This window comes from Colossoma macropomum, unplaced genomic scaffold (genome assembly GCF_904425465.1).
Source record: "Colossoma macropomum unplaced genomic scaffold, Colossoma_macropomum, whole genome shotgun sequence".
Classification (NCBI taxonomy): Eukaryota; Metazoa; Chordata; class Actinopteri; order Characiformes; family Serrasalmidae; genus Colossoma; species Colossoma macropomum.
In genome coordinates, this window is record NW_023494807.1 from 4,073,904 (window position 1) to 4,091,616 (window position 17,713).

A 17,713-nucleotide genomic window follows, 5' to 3' on the forward strand; every position below is an offset into this window, starting at 1 on the left:
TGTGCTTTCGCATGTCTTACCTTTCTTCTGGTGTTTGTAAATGTCCAACTGCCGCTGCTGCTGAAGCCGAAGCGTGTTAATGATGGCTACGGCCAATCGCAGGGCCTCCCTTGGGTAACCGTGGGAACGCAGGGCGTCCACCCTGGCGCATGCTGTAGGCACATGGTCTAGAAGACAAGTAACATGACAGTCAGCATGCCAGTCTCTCTCTCTCTTGTTTTTTTGAGATATACCCTAACTGCTGGACCAGGCTTAAGCTGGGAAAATGGACCAAATCTTTTCAGAAGCTGCTTATTTTAGCTCCTCAATCCTGCACAAGTGGAATTAGAGCGCTTACAGCACTAAGAGTGGGATCCTTATAATCGCACACACGCAGATATATCCTTAAAAGTCCAGTGCGTCTAAGTAGCAAGAAAAACGCTGAGATCCTACTCACAGATGTATACTGTCTAGGACTGCAACTAACATTTATTTAGTCTACTATTATTTGATTAATTACTTAACTATTCTAACTATTATCATGCCTTCTTTGTTTCCCCTTCCCTGCTGCCTTAGCTCTGAGTCGAGGTTAAAATGGGTGAGAACAGAAGTGCAGTGCAAACAGGTGGCCAACATGACGACACTCATCATTTGATAAATTACATGACCTCGTGTCACAATGCTCTTTTCTTATCTTATTTGCACTGTTAAAAGTTAATTAGAGTGGATTTTTATTGTTAACTCGTGTACTTAAAACACAAAAGGGTTCTAGTGCTTTCTAGTGTTCATAAGCACACAACCAATTTCAGTGCAACACACCTTGTTCCGCAAGGTATATTGAACACTTCAGAGCATTGTGAAGCATTATAGCACTTTTGTTTTTAAGTAAATGTTGGCTTGACCAAAAAAAAAAATCCATTCTATATTCCTGACTAATTATTGCAGCCCTATTGATGTCTGTTTTTTACATTAAGACAGTTCTTAGAAACTGAAAACTGTGATGCGTGTGCGCCTGTCCAGACACGGACTAATGGTAGCAGAGCGACAGGTACTGTATCTTCAGTTTCATCCCACCCTTAGCTTGTGTTTCATTCTTACCTAGCCACAAAGGCAGGCCCTGGGGGTTAAACAGCAGGCTCTCTCCCTCTCTCTGATAAGCAGGAGACATGTAGAAATCGCTGCTTATGATTCTCTGCAGGTGGCTGTCCTGCCAGTGCAGGTCACATGCTTCCATAGCTCGGGTGAACACTGTCCGCCTGGGCCTGGCCAGTGAGTCTGAGAGACATGGACACATATAGGGGCAGGTTAGAGTGAGCACAGGGTAAAGGCACAGAAGAACTGCCGACGTAAACTCGGTAATGTTAATTTTAGGCTGCTGGCCGAGTTAACTTCTTGAATTCTAGATTCATTATTCCCATAATAATCTTAAAACTGCAAAGGTTTGGATTACCAGTTGGATTACGTTGGTGATTTTCTAAGCGAAAATAAGTTAACACATCCTCTACAGAGAACACGTTTCTGCACATTTGAATGCACAATTACTGTTTATTTGCTCTATATTAACATATTGGGAATAAAATAAAACAAAAAGTGGCCTGTGCAGAAGTTATGGCATATCCTTCCCTTATTTGCACTGTTAAAAGTTATGTTTTAGTTTTCTCCAATGTGTTAAAATCAGTAGAAACTGTGCTTTGAAATTTGCAAGAAAATGCTGTATTTAAATGAGGATGTGTTCACTTATTTTGTAATGTAATTTGACTGGGGTTGTTCAAACTTTTGCATATGACATTGTTCAGTAACGACTATGAAGCTAATATGTACTTTAAAAGGAACGAAGAACTAAAAAAATGGCCCACATATGGACCCTTAGTGGGTTTAAGGGAACACTCTAGTATTTTCCATCCTAGTTCATTAGCGTGAACGACAATTCATCGTTCAGAGACACTTCCCTGTACCTAGAAAAGAACAGAAACCATGACTCAAAGCAAACCTATCATAGAAACCATTTGGCAGGCACTGAAGCAAGAGACCACTGGCTACTATTATAAGTGTTTTCTGAAAAATGCTGAAGTTGTGGGTCTAAGTACAGTCTGAGATGTGTGCCAAAGGCTGACCTTGTGCCAGGTTGCTCTGGGGCAAGGCGTTGGTGATGTTAGGCAACTCGCTGCCATAGTTGCCATCCTCTAGGGGGCAGATGTCCATATCTCCCCATTTCTTCAGCTGCTTCAGCCATGCACTCTTCTCCTCACTCTTACAGTGTGGGTTCAACACAATACACACCCACAGTGCACCTGCAAGACAACATGACGAGTCAACGAGACGCCAGGGAGCAGATCTGCGAGAACATTACAAAGGAGTGTCTTGGAAAATGTGGGAAAGGAGATCAGGAGTGAAAGACAGCGTGACAAATGAAGAATAACCATAATTTTATTTCATTATTATAACTGAGTCATCTGTTGACCATCCTTCGATTAATCCATCTATTGCGCCTTTACTCTCGCTTTGCCCCTTCACAGCACGGCCATTATTCAAAGATTAAAGTGACAAGCTTTTCATCTTCCGTCTGGTGCAGTAATATTACCTCCATCACTTCCTGTACAGCACTGCAGCTGAACAGTAGAGAACTTTATAGAGCATTTTTGCTTTTTTTAACGTAACAAAATATAAACTTTTCTTGATGATTGTTCAACTTGTTGAGTAACTTTTGCAGCACCGAAAAAGAAAAAGGGGAATAACGTAAGGGAGAAAGAGAGAGAGAGAGAAGACAGACTGCACATCGGGAAGACAGAAAGAATAAGAGGCTGAGACAGAGCCCTTCGCTTCCTGCAGCTTTTAATGGGTCTTAAAGGTGAAATGGAAAAATGAGCGGCTGGCGTGTAATGGAGTAGGTGCTAGTGCATCACTGTCAGCATGTGTCAAACACCGGCCTGTGCGGAGCAGGAGATGTGGCAGGTGCAGGGCAGCCTGCTCTGCCTCCGCTCTTTTACAACTGTCAGCATCACACACACTGTCTCTCTGCTGAGAACAGATGGCTGGGGTTGCGTCTTTTTCCACCGCTGTCATTTACACCCTCGTCAAGCGGTGCTGATTGGTTGAAGCGCTAATAAGGCCCACAGCGCTGGCCAATTGGAAGGTCGACTGAAACCCTGACATGGCTGGTCTTTTATTAGGTGCTCCGTCAGCCTGGCAGGGCTGCAACTAAGGATGTAACTGTTTTGCGATTAAGAGGTAACCAACAAATAAACGACTGTTAAAAAAATGTTCATTCATTTTTTATCTTATTTCCAATAAAAGTTCCTGAATGGATAGGCGGTTTATCATTCAAGTTAAGGAACAGTTGTTTTTGTTAATCAGGATGGGGCTTCCAGAGCATGTGTGTGCGCGTTACAGCAGCTGTGGTCTCGAAGGAAAAAGGCTTGCAGAGCCCCGTTCTCAAACAAGCCTGCTCAGGAAGCACTCCCATCGACCCCCTTAAATGGCCTGATCAATAAAAGGCAGTCTGAAAGCCCATTGATCCCAAACCGTTCATGGCCTCTTGATAGAGGTGAGTGGTCAGACGTGTGCATTGACTTGCAGAATGCATGGACGCTGATGCAGCACTACAGGCCACACAGTCGTGCCTCTGTATGCATGTCTAATCTGCATGCTCCAAGCACATCCTGAAAGATCCGAAAAATGAGCAGGTGAGTTGACAGGAAAGTGGTTATTACCTCTGGTTGAGCACAATGGTGGAAGGAATATGCTGGTGGCACTAATGATGAAGTAAAGCTAGTGCTATAGGCATGACGAGTGTGACTGTTCCCGAATATTTATGTATTCTGAATGGTCCAATCAATTGGAACACAGTTACTAATACTACAGAGGGAGTACACAAAATTAGTGCACGGATGAATCATCAATATTTCTGTCTTGTTCATTAAGTGACAGGTTGTAAATTTAAAGTGTGAATATCTTCCAGTATCAATCTTGGTAAAGGTCTTTTTTGATATATATACACAGCTTTCAGGGGCACATCAATCCAAGAAACACAAATTTAGAGATAATGCCACTCTTCTTTATCCTTCATCCCCTGCTTGCAGTGTATCTCTGTGAGATTTTGGCTTCACGGGAAATGAAATCAACTGCTAAAAACATTGTTGAAAGCGACAGGGCTTCAATTTGGGCACTGCATGAGGAGAAAGTGTGAAAAAAGAAAAAAAAAAATGAGAGGAGAAGTGAGATGCTGAGGGTTCACGCTGTTTGCTGCGGAGGCCATAACTCACCCAGCTCATCCCACAGCTGCCGGCACTTGTCCGTCATGCCGGTGCCCTGCTGTCGCCATAGCGACAGGCGTGGATCGGCCATGAACTGTTCGGTGATGAGAGTGAGCATGCGCGCTCCATTCGAGTCCCGCATGCGCAACATCTCCCGCACCTGCAAGGACATTAAGAATGTATTACAAACGCTGCAATTACAGATCACTGTGAGGACATTCAGGTTTTAATAACTTAATCATTAATAACTTCAATACATCATGAGAATACATACTGGACCAATTACAAATTCCCTACACCATCATCAAATGGTCAACAGATCAATGTGTCGGTCCTAGTCTGGTAAGTACTGTGTGGTACTGGATCCCAAGTAACTGCAGTAGGCATAACTCCTACCTTAATGCTAGTGATGCTCTGTGCAATCTCTATGTGCACAGAGAGGACCCAAATTCTGCAGCGCAGTGCTAAGGTGGACATCTACACAGTGAACAGCACAGCCACAGCAGCAAGTGAAAAGAAGAGGCTGCTTGACATTTAATTAAAGCGCATTGATTTAAATTGGCCTCCTAGGATTTCATAGCCCCATAATTTATCACAATAGCATCTTCAGCACTGAGCGTCCCTTCCACTTACGGCTACTCACACACATAGGTTTGCTTTCAAGCAGTGTCAGAACCTTGCGGGGGTGGAGGGGGTCACACATAGGCCCATATACATACAATTTCACTAATATCAGGGACTTAATTATGTTAAGTCTATTCATATTCAGGTTCATGGGAAACCTGCGTTCACAATATGAACATAATGTTCTTGAATTACTGAAAGCAATAAACATTCCGATGAAGCTTATTTTTACTCATATGGACACAACAAAGCCTTCTGTAGAGTCAAATATGAGCAAAAATAAGAAAAGATTAATCGTTTAACTACAAAAAAGTGTGATTAATGACTATTTATTATTTTAATTGTTGGACAATCCAAAAAATAATGAAATGCCCCATCTAAACACCCACATGCACGCAGTCTCTCACCTTGGCAAACATAGAGTTAAGCTGTTTGCCTGAGCCGTAGTAGCCTCCCTGGGAGAGAAACTGCTTGACCTGCTCTCGGACCTGTTCCTCGTCCAGGTGCCAGCAGTTATCATCGTCTATACTGGCTCCTGCTGTGGGGTCCGGGGCCCCTAATACACAAACACACAGGCAAACACACAAAGTGTCAGGCAAAACGTACACTGGCAATGGTACTCTACTTTAGCAAGAAGTTTAAAGAGCACACAATATCAGGAACGTTATATACTGAATCACAGTCAAATACATGAGAACACGTTTCCAAAATTAATCTGGAAAAACAGACTATTATAAACAAGACGCTCACGCTCTGAAAGGTTTTATAGTCAGTGAGTGATTGAGTGAGTAAGAGACAGAGATGTTACTTAAACTGAATTCTGAAGTCACTCTCTCAGCAATATACACAGTAAAACTACCATTTATATCAAATGACTCAAAACACTTGATTTTGACCTTAAGAGCTGAAAAAATAATCTTGCGCAGAGTTTTCAGAAATGAAAGCTATTGACACGCGCGCTTCCCTACACTGTGCCTCTCTCTCTGGATAATACCACTCTCTCTGTGAAAAGCACACGCTGATTTGGAAATAAGAGAGGAGAGATGGAACGCATTAGAGATTTCATCACTTTATGTGGAGAATAACACTCCATTTCCAATACACCAATCCTCTTTAGGCTCATTCCTCATCCATTCCATAAGAAGACTTACCGGCACATTCTACTCAGCTGAAGCTCAGCTGACAAACACACACACACACGCATGTTTTATATAGTGTCAGGATGTGAGGTCATGCATACACTAGTGAGGAAAAGTCCCAGGGACCTAAGCAAACAGTTTTAAACCGTTTATTTAAGTGTGGATATAAATGTAAAAATACCATATAACATGAAATGGTTGAGATGTTGCGAGCTAGTGAGAAGAACAGGTTCAGTTCCACGTTCGACCCAGAAGAATAGATAAGACAAACCAAGTATTGGTAATAATACATACAAATAATACTGGACCGACTGCTACTTGCTGTACTAACCTCATTTATATTTATTCTAATTTTAGTGTTTTTTTTTAAACACAGAAATCCTGACTGCCCAACTGAATAGATTTTTCAGTGGTATTTTCTTAGACGCCTAAAAACTTTCCACATTACTGTACATACAGTTGTCTTTTATAATGTGTTAAAAATAAAAAATTAGAAAACCTTTAAAATTACTTTTAAAATTACAATTTGTTCAATTAACTTCATGAAAAATTCAAGATGTTTTTTACCATTTTGGGGATATGCGATGTATATATAAGCCCTTTACAAAGTCAGGAGCGTCTTGTTGGTCCTGCACGTTTTTCTCCCATTTTCTCTGGATACACATCCTCCCACACTCTGAATCACACTGAACCCCAGCAGTTACTCTTTATAGCCACGTGCTATCAGCTTTAAGCACAAATGCACACTGTACGTCATGTACTATATAAGGAACTGCTGTGTGCAGTTCGATACTCCTTGCAGACAACCGACTGTCCTTGGTGCTTGTTTTTGTGTATGATAAGAGGATCTGTGCTGAAATGGAGATTATATCTTAATAGGCTTGGCTGGACTTACAGGAGCAATAACAACTTGTGGATTAACCTCAGTGTAGTCATAAGCATTAAGATGGGATTAATATGCTGCAAGCATGTATACCTGCTGCAGAAGTACAAAGGGAGGAAAGAACGTACCTTCAGTGTTTAAAATCGAACTGTAACACAGCCTCAGCTCGTGTTAACCCTTAGAAATCCTAGTTATTGCTGGAGATAAAAGCATGGGTTAATTTTGTATTAATTATTTCTCATTGAAACAGGCACAGAAATTCTATTCAAGGCACAGATTCTAAACATGACGTGTGTACGTAGAGGAGGAGATATTTGTGATGTGAATTTGATCAAAAGTCTTCTTTGTGGGGAGAAAAAAAAACTTTTTTTTACATTTTTGACGTTTTTTTCAACGTAAATGGTGTAAACTCAACCCTGTCAATACAGAACAGAAAACAAACATAAATACAGATCTATATGTAATGATGTCCTTTTAAATAGTACAGCAAGAAGACTGTAAAACCTCCATAGACATTTATGAGAGTAGTTACAAGGCCCTTAGAACTGGTGACAGTGTAAAAAGCATTCCTTCTTATTGCCTTAAGAGTCAAACCAGATAGCAAGTATATACTGTACATAACACAGGCCTTTCCTATATGTACCTTTTGACACTATTGCACAGATTTAGGCCTAAGCTGGACGCTTTCCATTCCCCAGGTTCCACAATACTACAGCAGCTTCTTTCTCTGTCTTCCAGATAATTAAAATGAGTCCTTCAGCGTTTTTCCACCTGATCTCTATTTGTCTCATCTGTAGCACAGAACCAACTAGCATGGACGATTTCCATACAGTGAGAAAAAGAACAGAAAGGCTGTTGACTCGAAAGATAATTACAACAGAAGCCCATAGGTAGATCTGCTCTTTCACTAAACTCGATTACACGATTTTATGGAGTATAAAGAATTCCATGCAAACACTCACATTTGGTTTAAAGGGGAAGCCCATCAGCTTTTTTAGAATTCGTGCATAAATCGTCAACATGTAAACAAAGTCATTGTGTGCGCCGTTCTCGGGGAAAAAAAATAAATAAATTTGCAGTAATAGTGATAGGAACCAGATGTCTGAAGAGCTTTTTGGTTGCCTCTAAAAGCTCCCCTCACAAAAAGGTTCATGCATGGCATGTTTTTACCTCTTATTTTCAGACTTACTACTATTTTACCTTTATCAACATTACAGATTTAGAAACTCAGAAGACACTTGAAGGTTCACTGGTGAGCTAAAATGGCTACACTGTAGACTATATTTGTGCTGTAGACATCCTGACCCCTGGGGTTCACCACCACTGTAAAGAAATCTGAATTAGTAAGCTTCACTGCATCATACAGCAGTCTTTCATTACTTTGTTTACATCTCGATGATAAAACTATGCAGAGATTTAAAAATAATTGGTAGATTTCCACTTTAAGCTACGCAGTTAACCTATAATTTATTTTCTGTGAAATTCCCCTTAGTTCTCTCCCACTCCAGACCAGGGTAGGACATGGAGAGAGGTGCATTTCCTGGCTGGATAGTCATGCATTCTGCCCCATGGGCTGAGAAAGGCTTTAAATGTTCCACTGGAGGAGGAGAGAGGGAAGGAAGAGAGAAGACACATCTGCTTTTCCTCACCTATCCACTTTCAGTCTAATTCAGGGACTTCTAAAGCTTCGGAACACTAACATAAACCATCCAGGCATATTTCAGGGTAAAGAGGTTTACTTGGCGCAGATAAAAACCAATGCAGGTCCCCAACAGTGTCTTAAAACACATCATCGTAAGACGGTGGACTGAATGCCATTTCCAATACTTAAAACGTTAGCAGCGTGATTCACTTGGGAAACACGACAGAGGAAGCTGTACAGACACAGCAGTGAGGTTACTGGAATATACAGATATCTGAACTCATCTTAGTCATAGAGTATTTTAATAAGGCACGTGTAGTTATCTAGTTATGCATATTATCGTGCGAGGTTGGCAAGTCTATCGATGTTAAAGGGCTGAAAATTCATCTATGAATAGCCAAACTGGTTCAAAAGCCCATCTCTCACCGTGCACTTGGTTGATCTCCGAGTTGGAGGACAGGATTTCGTCAGCCAGTTTCTGAGCGGTGGGCAGAACCTCTGTGTGATGGGCCGTGATCAAATACTGCACCAGCTTCTGCAACTGGTCCCGGTTCATCTGGAAGAGCGTCTCGGAGATGGGCAGCCTTAGCTTGACCTGCTCAGGCTTGCGTATGCGGTAGAGTGATAGCGCCACCACGTGGGCACAGTAGAAAATGTCGCGGTTGCCGCAGCCACATGTCACCGAGGTGATTTTGCAGCGGTCGAAGCTGATGGCCACTCGGTGCGTCGTCTCTGGCTCTGACTGAGTGGCCGGTTCGGTGACCGTCCCACTGAGATGGAAACCTGGAGAGAAACAGAGAGGGGGGGGAAAGGGTTAGCATAAGCAATAGGGGATGCCAATCAAGGCATATTTTAATAGATTGGCAATAATAAGCCCAACTGACTTTTACTTCACAGTGCTTACGGTTTAGCAGTTACCACGCGGTCTGCAGTGGAAGTGGAAATAACAACAGCCACTCGTAATGCTGCCAGCTGCAGTTAAGTTAGTCACTTTTATTATAAAAGTTATCAAAAAACAAACTGAAGTGACATTAAAAAGAAAGTCAGATAAGGACTGGGTGGGGTAAAAAGACACGACATCCCTTCTAAGTAACCATACTCAAATAAAAGGAGACGCTCTGTAAGTAAATGTTATTCTAGTGTACACTCTGTGAAAGTAAGACATTGTAAGTCAAGCTGAGGGTGACCAGGGAAGCCTGCAATCGGAGACAAGTGGTTACCAGAACCCTCCCTGATGGCCAGATAGTAAAAGCATACAGCAGTTACCAAACTAGCAATGAAGCCCAACGGAGCTTTGGCAGCCATAAAATAAGATTAAGAAAGCAAACACCATTCTGAGCCGTCCAGAATACTCTTTGCTGTAAGAGGTGTTTGATTCTGGAGAGAACCAACTAGACCTTGGATTGTTGAGGATATGGTGAAGATGCTCCGGAAAGCCGTGTTGATGGAACTTGTGAAGGCTGTGTCTAACGTTTTCTATACGTATGAATAAACAAACAGTTCCTGAAAGGTTTGTGGCTTGAACGTACGGCCCTTCATATATGCACGTTTAATTTAGAAATACGGTTTCTTTGAAGAACAATGAAATAAAAAGCTTCTACGGCGCCACTTCAAAGAAACTAATGTTTTTAAGAGTGTAAGCGATGGTGGTATTTTAGTTGTTTTAACCAATACTTGTTGATTCTTCAGATTATCTTTCAGATTGTTTTTCCCTCCAGGGACGATTGAGCTCAATGAATAACTGAATAAATGAGTGAATGAATGGCCATCCAGTCCTGGCCTGTGCACCCCACCAAAATATACAGGGATATCACAGTGGGGACAGCCAAAAGAGCAGACAGCCTGCTATCCACTCTCACTGCCCTTTGACCTTACTCTTCACAGGGCTGGGGCTGTGAATCCCTCCTTGAGGGGAGCCTATCGGAGTCCAGAGCCACTGAGGGGCTGTAATACTGGGCCTGATGGTAGGTGGTGCTATGATGTCTCACCCTGAAACATATCTCAGAGGACCTAGGGGTTAACGTTTGGGGCAGCTATGATTCTGTGAAGGGGCTGGGATAAGATATGGGTGCATGTATGTGTGTTTTTGTACGTTTTCAGGATAAAAAAGTACAACTATGTAAGAAAACAAAAGAAAACGAGTAACCTACAATGTCAAGATAAACAAAATGTGCTTTTCACAGTAGTTCAAAGTTTAATTTCATTCATATTTTAAAAGCAAAACAATTTCCTTTTAGTTACTGAGATAAAGGCAAGGCTTGTTTCTTACACGTTATAATGCATCATAAAAGCATATTATACGTGGCTATGAATATATAAACAGCAATAAATGTACACTTTACAGCCAGGTTTATTGTGCACTATGAGTTGTTATACTGCATTATAAATGGTGTTCAAAACACCTCATGTTGTCAGTACCAAAGAAACCAACCACATAAAGCATTATGCCCTGCCTACACACAAACACACGCTGAGCCATGCCATCACTGCCACGGCTAAACTAAACCTGCCTTTAGTCTAAAATATGCTGAATTTTACTTACAGCCTCCGAACACAACTCGTCTCTTACAAAAGGTTTTATTATTAGGTCATATCTCTCAATAATAATCTGAATTCATAATAAAGAAGTCATTTAAAATATAATATATATTAAACATGGCCACAAAAATTTCATATATATTGGACAAACATATGCCCCCATTTCTTGACAGGGTATAAAAGGAAACCTGCGTTCGGGTTCACAGCCAATAGGCAAGCTCCTTCCTGACTCTCACCGGTAAAATATTAATGATGGTGGCCTGGAGAATGGGGGCTGGGCGATGGGGATTACTGTATCACACTACACCATGGCAACCCACACTGCTAACAACACCCAGGAGTTGGATTACTGTAATGCTGAGACGGGCAGGAGAGAGGTTTCACATCTCCAGCATCTGGAGTGTGTTATAAACATCCCAGTACTGACTCACAGGCAGAGTAGGGGGCACAGCTTAACAGAGCACAGCCTCGGGAGTCCCAATTCAAGCTGTTGGTACACAGGATTCACCCTATGAACCGTATTCTGTTCATCACCAAGGCTCAACATCACCCACAGGACAGATTTAACAGCAAACCAGGACAGATGTTAATAATGTCTGGAATCACTATTCAAATATTTGTAAAACTGCCAAACTGAAATCTAAATTTTCAGCTTTAATTTGGTCCTTTCAAAGCTCCTTTTCACTTCTCTCCTGGTTCTTTTCTTCTTCTGTCGTTTAACGGGTGATGTTAGCCTGCCTGTGAGATCACAGAGACCACCTCTTTTGGTCAGACCAAACTTCGCTCTATGGTCTGAGGAGCCTTTCACACCTGCTATTTTGGTTCGGATCAAACCGAAAAGCCTGACGTTCCGGACCGAACAAGGCAGGTGTGAAAGCACCCTAAGCATTTAACTTAGGATTAATACTCAAGATGTTTTACGCACATCACAGACCTTTTTTGGCTAAGAATTACAGCATATACCTTCCACGCTAAAATGCATCATAAAGGACATTATAAATGTGGCTATGAATACATAAATACCAGTAAATGTATAACACATTGAGGCCGAGAAGCCGAATGCAGTGTACCAGACCATCAGTTCACAAGGTCAGCAATAGGGGGTTAAACATCTGTAATGTATATACAGAATATAATTATCATTAAAACTGCAACTCTTTGAAAGTTGCATGCTTTCAAACTGCAATTTCAACAAAAAAAGCGATAAATCATTCATCCTTCAAATGGTCAACTTTTGGTCAAAAAAAAAAGCAAAACGTTGCTGATGAGTAACTATTATTAATATTATTGCTCAGCGACTGCAAACTCTTCATATGGTACCGTACAAATTACAAACATACATGCACCATTAATTCTCTGGTTAGGCCAGCATGACTGGGCTGTCTAATAAGCACGAGCGAAAGTCGGCTGTTGCCGTGCCAAATCCCACAAAAGGCTTTTCCAGACGAGTTCTTCTGAGAAAGGCGGACCCCGCCAACCCCTCCTTGAGAGTTTTCCTTCCCCCCCCCACCCCCAGAAAAGAAATCCGTAGTCCAATTTACTGCCAAACGCTTTCAGGCAAAGCCAGCAGCACAGAGCCACCTGATTAAGGCGAGTTTATGGTGATGTCTGTTTCCATTTTGATAAAAGACAACAAAAAAATAAATAAATACAAAAAAAAGATGCCAGAGAGAGAGAGGGGGGGTGGGGGGGGGGGGCTTCTATCCTATGTGCTGCAAATGACTAGCGCCACAATGGCGAGTTTAAAGCAGATTTGCTGCACAGAAACACACGAGACAAGCGGCGAGGGTGTTTACGCAGGCCGCTGTCCTTTTTTGGATAATCTATTAGCAATTTAGCTAGTCATAGTCATTGTGTCGCACGGTGAAGAGCCGGCTGTGCTAAAAGAGCGAGTGCACTGATGGAAACACAACATAATGGCAGGATTCCTGCAGCAGGCGTTTCGCTGCCAAACAGCTTTTCTCCTCAAAAGGACGCTGGTTTAACGCAAAGGCCGAGGCATATTTGCAAGGCCAACATCGAAATGCCTCGCCTACTGCAGTTTATGCAAACTTCTGGAGTGTTTTACATTTCAAAGTGCCTTTGGCATTCGGCATGGACTGAGACTTCGAGCCTCTGCTATGAGATCACGGTGACTGGACTGCAAAACAAAGCCTCGAGCAATATACTGCAGAGTTGTTTGTTAATCGTTATCACGATAACGGTCTTCGCAGTACTGACAGAGGGTTGTAATATGCAAATGAGCTCTGTTATCAATAACAATGTTTTTTTTGTTTTTTTTTAAACTGCTCTGAGCATTTTGACCAATCACAGATGATCCAGATAAGTTTGGATGAAACAAAGCATCACATGATCAACCAACAAATCATTATGGCCAAAACAATGCAGGCCGTTTTTTAACCACGTCAAATTATTGATTCCACTCGTGTGTTTTCAGGATAATGGAAATCACAATCATGATATGTAGCAATATAAACTGCAATTCTGTCCATACCGTGCTGTCCTAATACACTGCAACGTCCCCGAAACACTTCAGTACAGGACCGGCTTCATTATCAATGCAGTATGTATAGTAAATAAGTTGTTAAGCATGACTACAACATGACACAGTGAACTGCTTTAGTACCTCCAACATTTCACTGATATCAGTTTATGGTGTAAATAAGTTATTTTAAACTAAATATCTCAGTCAGAAATGTTAATATTACTAATAGTGAATAAAAGTGAACAGCCATCATATCCATTTGCATTAAGCAAATGACATCACACTCCTAGTTTTCATTCACTGTTTAGCCATGTTAGCATGGTTAGAGGAACTACCTCTAAGCTTCATGGCTTTACATTAATTATTACTTTTACAGCTTTATACTAAATATTTTACTATTTATTTTAAGACAACAGCCTCAGTTTGTTAAATATCAATGCACAGGATGAATCCATCGTTAGCAAAGCACTCAAGAAAGTATCTGCCGGTTTGTCCGCAGCTTTTCTACTTGTAGTTCAGTGACCAACACCCACACACCAGGCTTATGAATATGGAACTGTACAGTACCACACCGCACTGCACTGCCCACTACAACCCCATATTCTGCATTAGCGGTCAGAGAAAAGGCACTAATCTAAAGGTTATAAAAGAGAAAAAGTGCTTTAAGAATAATCACCACCCCTCCTTCTCTCCCTGTCCGCCTCTACCACGCTGATGCTGCTCCTCTAAACTGCTGTTTATCAGATGTGCTGAGGGATGACTCAGGGATTCTCAGATGGGGGGCAGAAAAAAAAAACAAAAAACTGGAAAAACAAAAGGGGAGGGAGACAGAAAGAGAAAGAGAGAGAGAGAAACGAGAAAATGAAAGTATGAGAGAAAGCACAATAAAAAGACAATGAAAGAAGGGAGAAGAGAGAAGAAGGTGAGAAAGAAAGAAAGAAAGAAAGGAAAGAAGAGAGAGAATTAAATGATAGAAAAAAGAAAAAGTATGAAAGAAAGAAAAAGAGTGAGAAAAGGAAAGAGACAGGGTGTGAGAGAGCGCGATAGAAAGAGCGAGAGCAGGAGCGAGAGAGAGAGAGACCCACACACCGCCATGGGGAATTTTATGAGGCTTGGCAACCCAGCAGGAGTCACTGTGCTGTCTGCTGCTGCTCTGTTTTAAATGGAGGATGACAGTGCTGTAACGGTAAGAGCACCAAGCAGGGGGTCCGTATGCGGTGTGGCTAGTCTGCTCACTTACTCACTGCAGGCCTGTAGACGGGGGTCCTGCAAACTACAGACAAGCAGAAAACCTTGACATGTTACTGATTATCAGCCTGGAAGCACATTCAGCTGCGTTTCCTCAGGGATATATGAAGAATTATGAACTAATGTTCGTTACGATGAATCCTCTAACAGGTTTGGCCAAAAAATAAAAATGCTAATTTACACAGATTCTCCTTTTACCCCACATCACATCCTGTTTCCTTGTAAGTCAAAGACGAAAGGTGCCTCAAGTTTAAAGAGTCATTGTCCCGACACTCCCTGAAGAAGCTTCAGACACCAAATTCTGCTTTGGCTGCATACACACATCCATTCAGACACAGATTACTATGCCTGCATTGAATGTGCTCCTCAGCAGGTGCTCTCGGAGACGATGCCTCTCTGGGCTGGTGTGAGTGACGGAGCCTGTGGGCTTTTGGAGTTTGGAGCCCATCGGCTCATGTGACAGGAGAGAGAGAGGAGAGAGGCATCTGCCACAGATGGATGTGAAGGGTCCTTCTTTTCTTTCATTATCCCTCGCTCCTTTCCCCTAAATCCCCCTCGACCCCTTCTGCACGTGCTTTTGTTGCTCCACGGTGGCACTGAATGCTCCTCCACCGTTCTCTCCATGGCTGCTCTTTTCAGGACGACCTCAGAGACCGCCTGAGTGTGTGTGTGTGTGTGTGTGATTGTGAATGTGTGTGTGTGAGAGAGAGAGAGAGAGAGAGAGAGAGAGAGAGAGAGAGAGAGAGAGAGAGAGAGAGAGAGCTTTTCTGGTCATTCAGTACCTGGCACAGATGCTCTGAGAGTGTAAGGCAAGAAGGAGGGTTTTGGAGTGAGGAGAGAGAGAGAGAGAGAGAGAGAGAGAATAAAACAAGAGAATGTTAAAGAGATAGAGGAAAAAGGGAGAAGAGATGACCAGAAAGAAAAAAAGACAGAACAAGAAAAAAAAAAGGGGGACAGGACAGAAAGAGAGACAGCAAGATAAGGAGAAAGCGAGAGAGGGAGAGCAAGGGAGAGTGAGAGACATGAAGAAAGGGAGGGGAGAGGGAAAGCAAGAGATCTAAAGAGGCGGGCCGAGGAAAAAAGAAAGACAGGCGAGAAAAAGAGGGACAGCAAATGAGTGAATAGGAGAGGGCAGGAGAAAAAGCGAGAGTGAGAAAGTAGGAGAGTGAGACAGACAGCGAGTGAGAGAAAAGAGAGAGGGAGGGCAAGTGAGTGAGCGAGAGACGGGGATGTCGTAAGCAGATGGAGAGGTAGTGTCGATCACAATGAGCTACGCAGTGTCAGTCTGGAGTAATCATGAGACACACACACACACACACACACACACACACACACACACACACACACACACACACACACACACACACACACACACAGGAAGAGAGAGAGGGGTTTGTGTGCGGGCGTTCCGCCTGCTCGACTGGCTTGTTTAAGATACACAAGGCTGATGCCAGAAGAGATGACGCCAGTGTTTACATGAAACTAACGGCAAAGACGGAGAAAGGAAAAAATGCAGCGAACACACACACACACACACACACACACACACACACACACACACACGCGCACACACACACACACACGCACATGCAAACACACACACGTCAGGAATGAATTGAACTCTAGCTGCACCCTGTGGCTGACAACGATACTTCTTGCGTATGTGAAACAGGCTAAAACGTGCCGTATATTTACAGAACAAATGCTTTAAAAGGGGTGCAAATCTCCCTCATAATGATTGAATTAAGATTCTTTAGGAAATTCAATACATTCAACACATCATGAACTTTGTGTTCTGAATGGCTCACTTGACAAATTCACTATTCATTGCACAGCTACAGCACGGCTACCGCACTATACAGTTCACCATTTCAGCAGACAGCAATTCTGTACGGAGCACTCAAGTATTAACAGAGCTCAATTTTGTATGATTTAGAATAGGCTGACCACACAAATGCGACTGGAGGAACTACGTACACAGGAGGAGAATACAGACAGTAACGCAGCAGGCGCTTCTCGATGTTTACGGACAAAAAAATTGAGTGCCTCCTAAACTGAATGTTATTATAAATGATAATTCCAAAAACAGGTCACCAGGGCTCCCGAGTGGCACAACCGTCTAAGCGTTGGCCCTATCATCAGGAGATCGCGAGTTCGATCCCTGGTGATGCTACAGCCATCCATAGCCGGGAGTCCGAGAGAGCACAACTGGCCTCGCTCTCTCTGGGTGGGTAGGATGGCCCCTCCTTCTCCCCCCATCCCTCAGCGCGATGCTAGTCAGCGCAGGCGTCTGTTAGCTGACGTAACAGATCTGGCGGTTGGCGCTTTCCTCCGAGCGCGTTCGGCTGTCCAGTGACGTTGCGTGAGCGGCAGCTCGAAAAGAAGCGGTGGTTGGCTTCACAGGTCTCGGAGGAAGCCTGTGTTAGCCTTCACCCTCCTAGCGTTGATAGCATCGTGTGATCGGGGGAGTCCTAACTAGCGGGCGGAATTGGAGACGACTAAATTGGGGAGAAAATCGTGTAAAAATTAAAACAGGTCACCTGATTTGCCACCTTTACACGCATACTGAACAATAACTACGTTACAATACAACAATATTCAATACACAACTTGATAATGATTGCAATAAATATCTATTCCGCCACGTGAAGCACTTCATTCACTGTAGATTATTGCCTGGCAACTTTAAAGTGCAGGCTTATTTCAAGAATAGTACAACGGCTGTTAACTTGGAGCATTAATACAGAATTATAATCATGTATCTGTATATACTGAACAGCTTTGATAATGGATCAGCGAATCAAAAACTATTTGCTTTATAAATGCATTTTTACACTGCGGTGGTCCAGCAGTGCTAATAATATCCTCTAGAAACAGAAACAGCCTAGCATAGCTCATCCCTAAATAGTTGTGGCCCAGAAG

The 17,713-nt window shown here is 42.6% G+C and overlaps 1 protein-coding gene across 1 annotated transcript in view; it reads right to left on the minus strand.

The window, feature by feature from the left end:
• zswim5 (zinc finger, SWIM-type containing 5) overlaps window positions 1-17,713 on the minus strand; it is a 64,677-nt gene that overhangs the window by 11,984 nt on the left and 34,980 nt on the right. Inside the window, exons 2-7 of the mRNA XM_036555896.1 lie at window positions 8,947-9,303; window positions 5,264-5,412; window positions 4,242-4,392; window positions 2,094-2,270; window positions 1,078-1,254; window positions 21-167 (exon numbers count right to left, since the gene is read on the minus strand). Of these exons, the coding sequence (XP_036411789.1) occupies window positions 21-167; window positions 1,078-1,254; window positions 2,094-2,270; window positions 4,242-4,392; window positions 5,264-5,412; window positions 8,947-9,303 (1,158 nt within the window). The remainder of the gene's footprint in view (window positions 1-20; window positions 168-1,077; window positions 1,255-2,093; window positions 2,271-4,241; window positions 4,393-5,263; window positions 5,413-8,946; window positions 9,304-17,713) is intronic.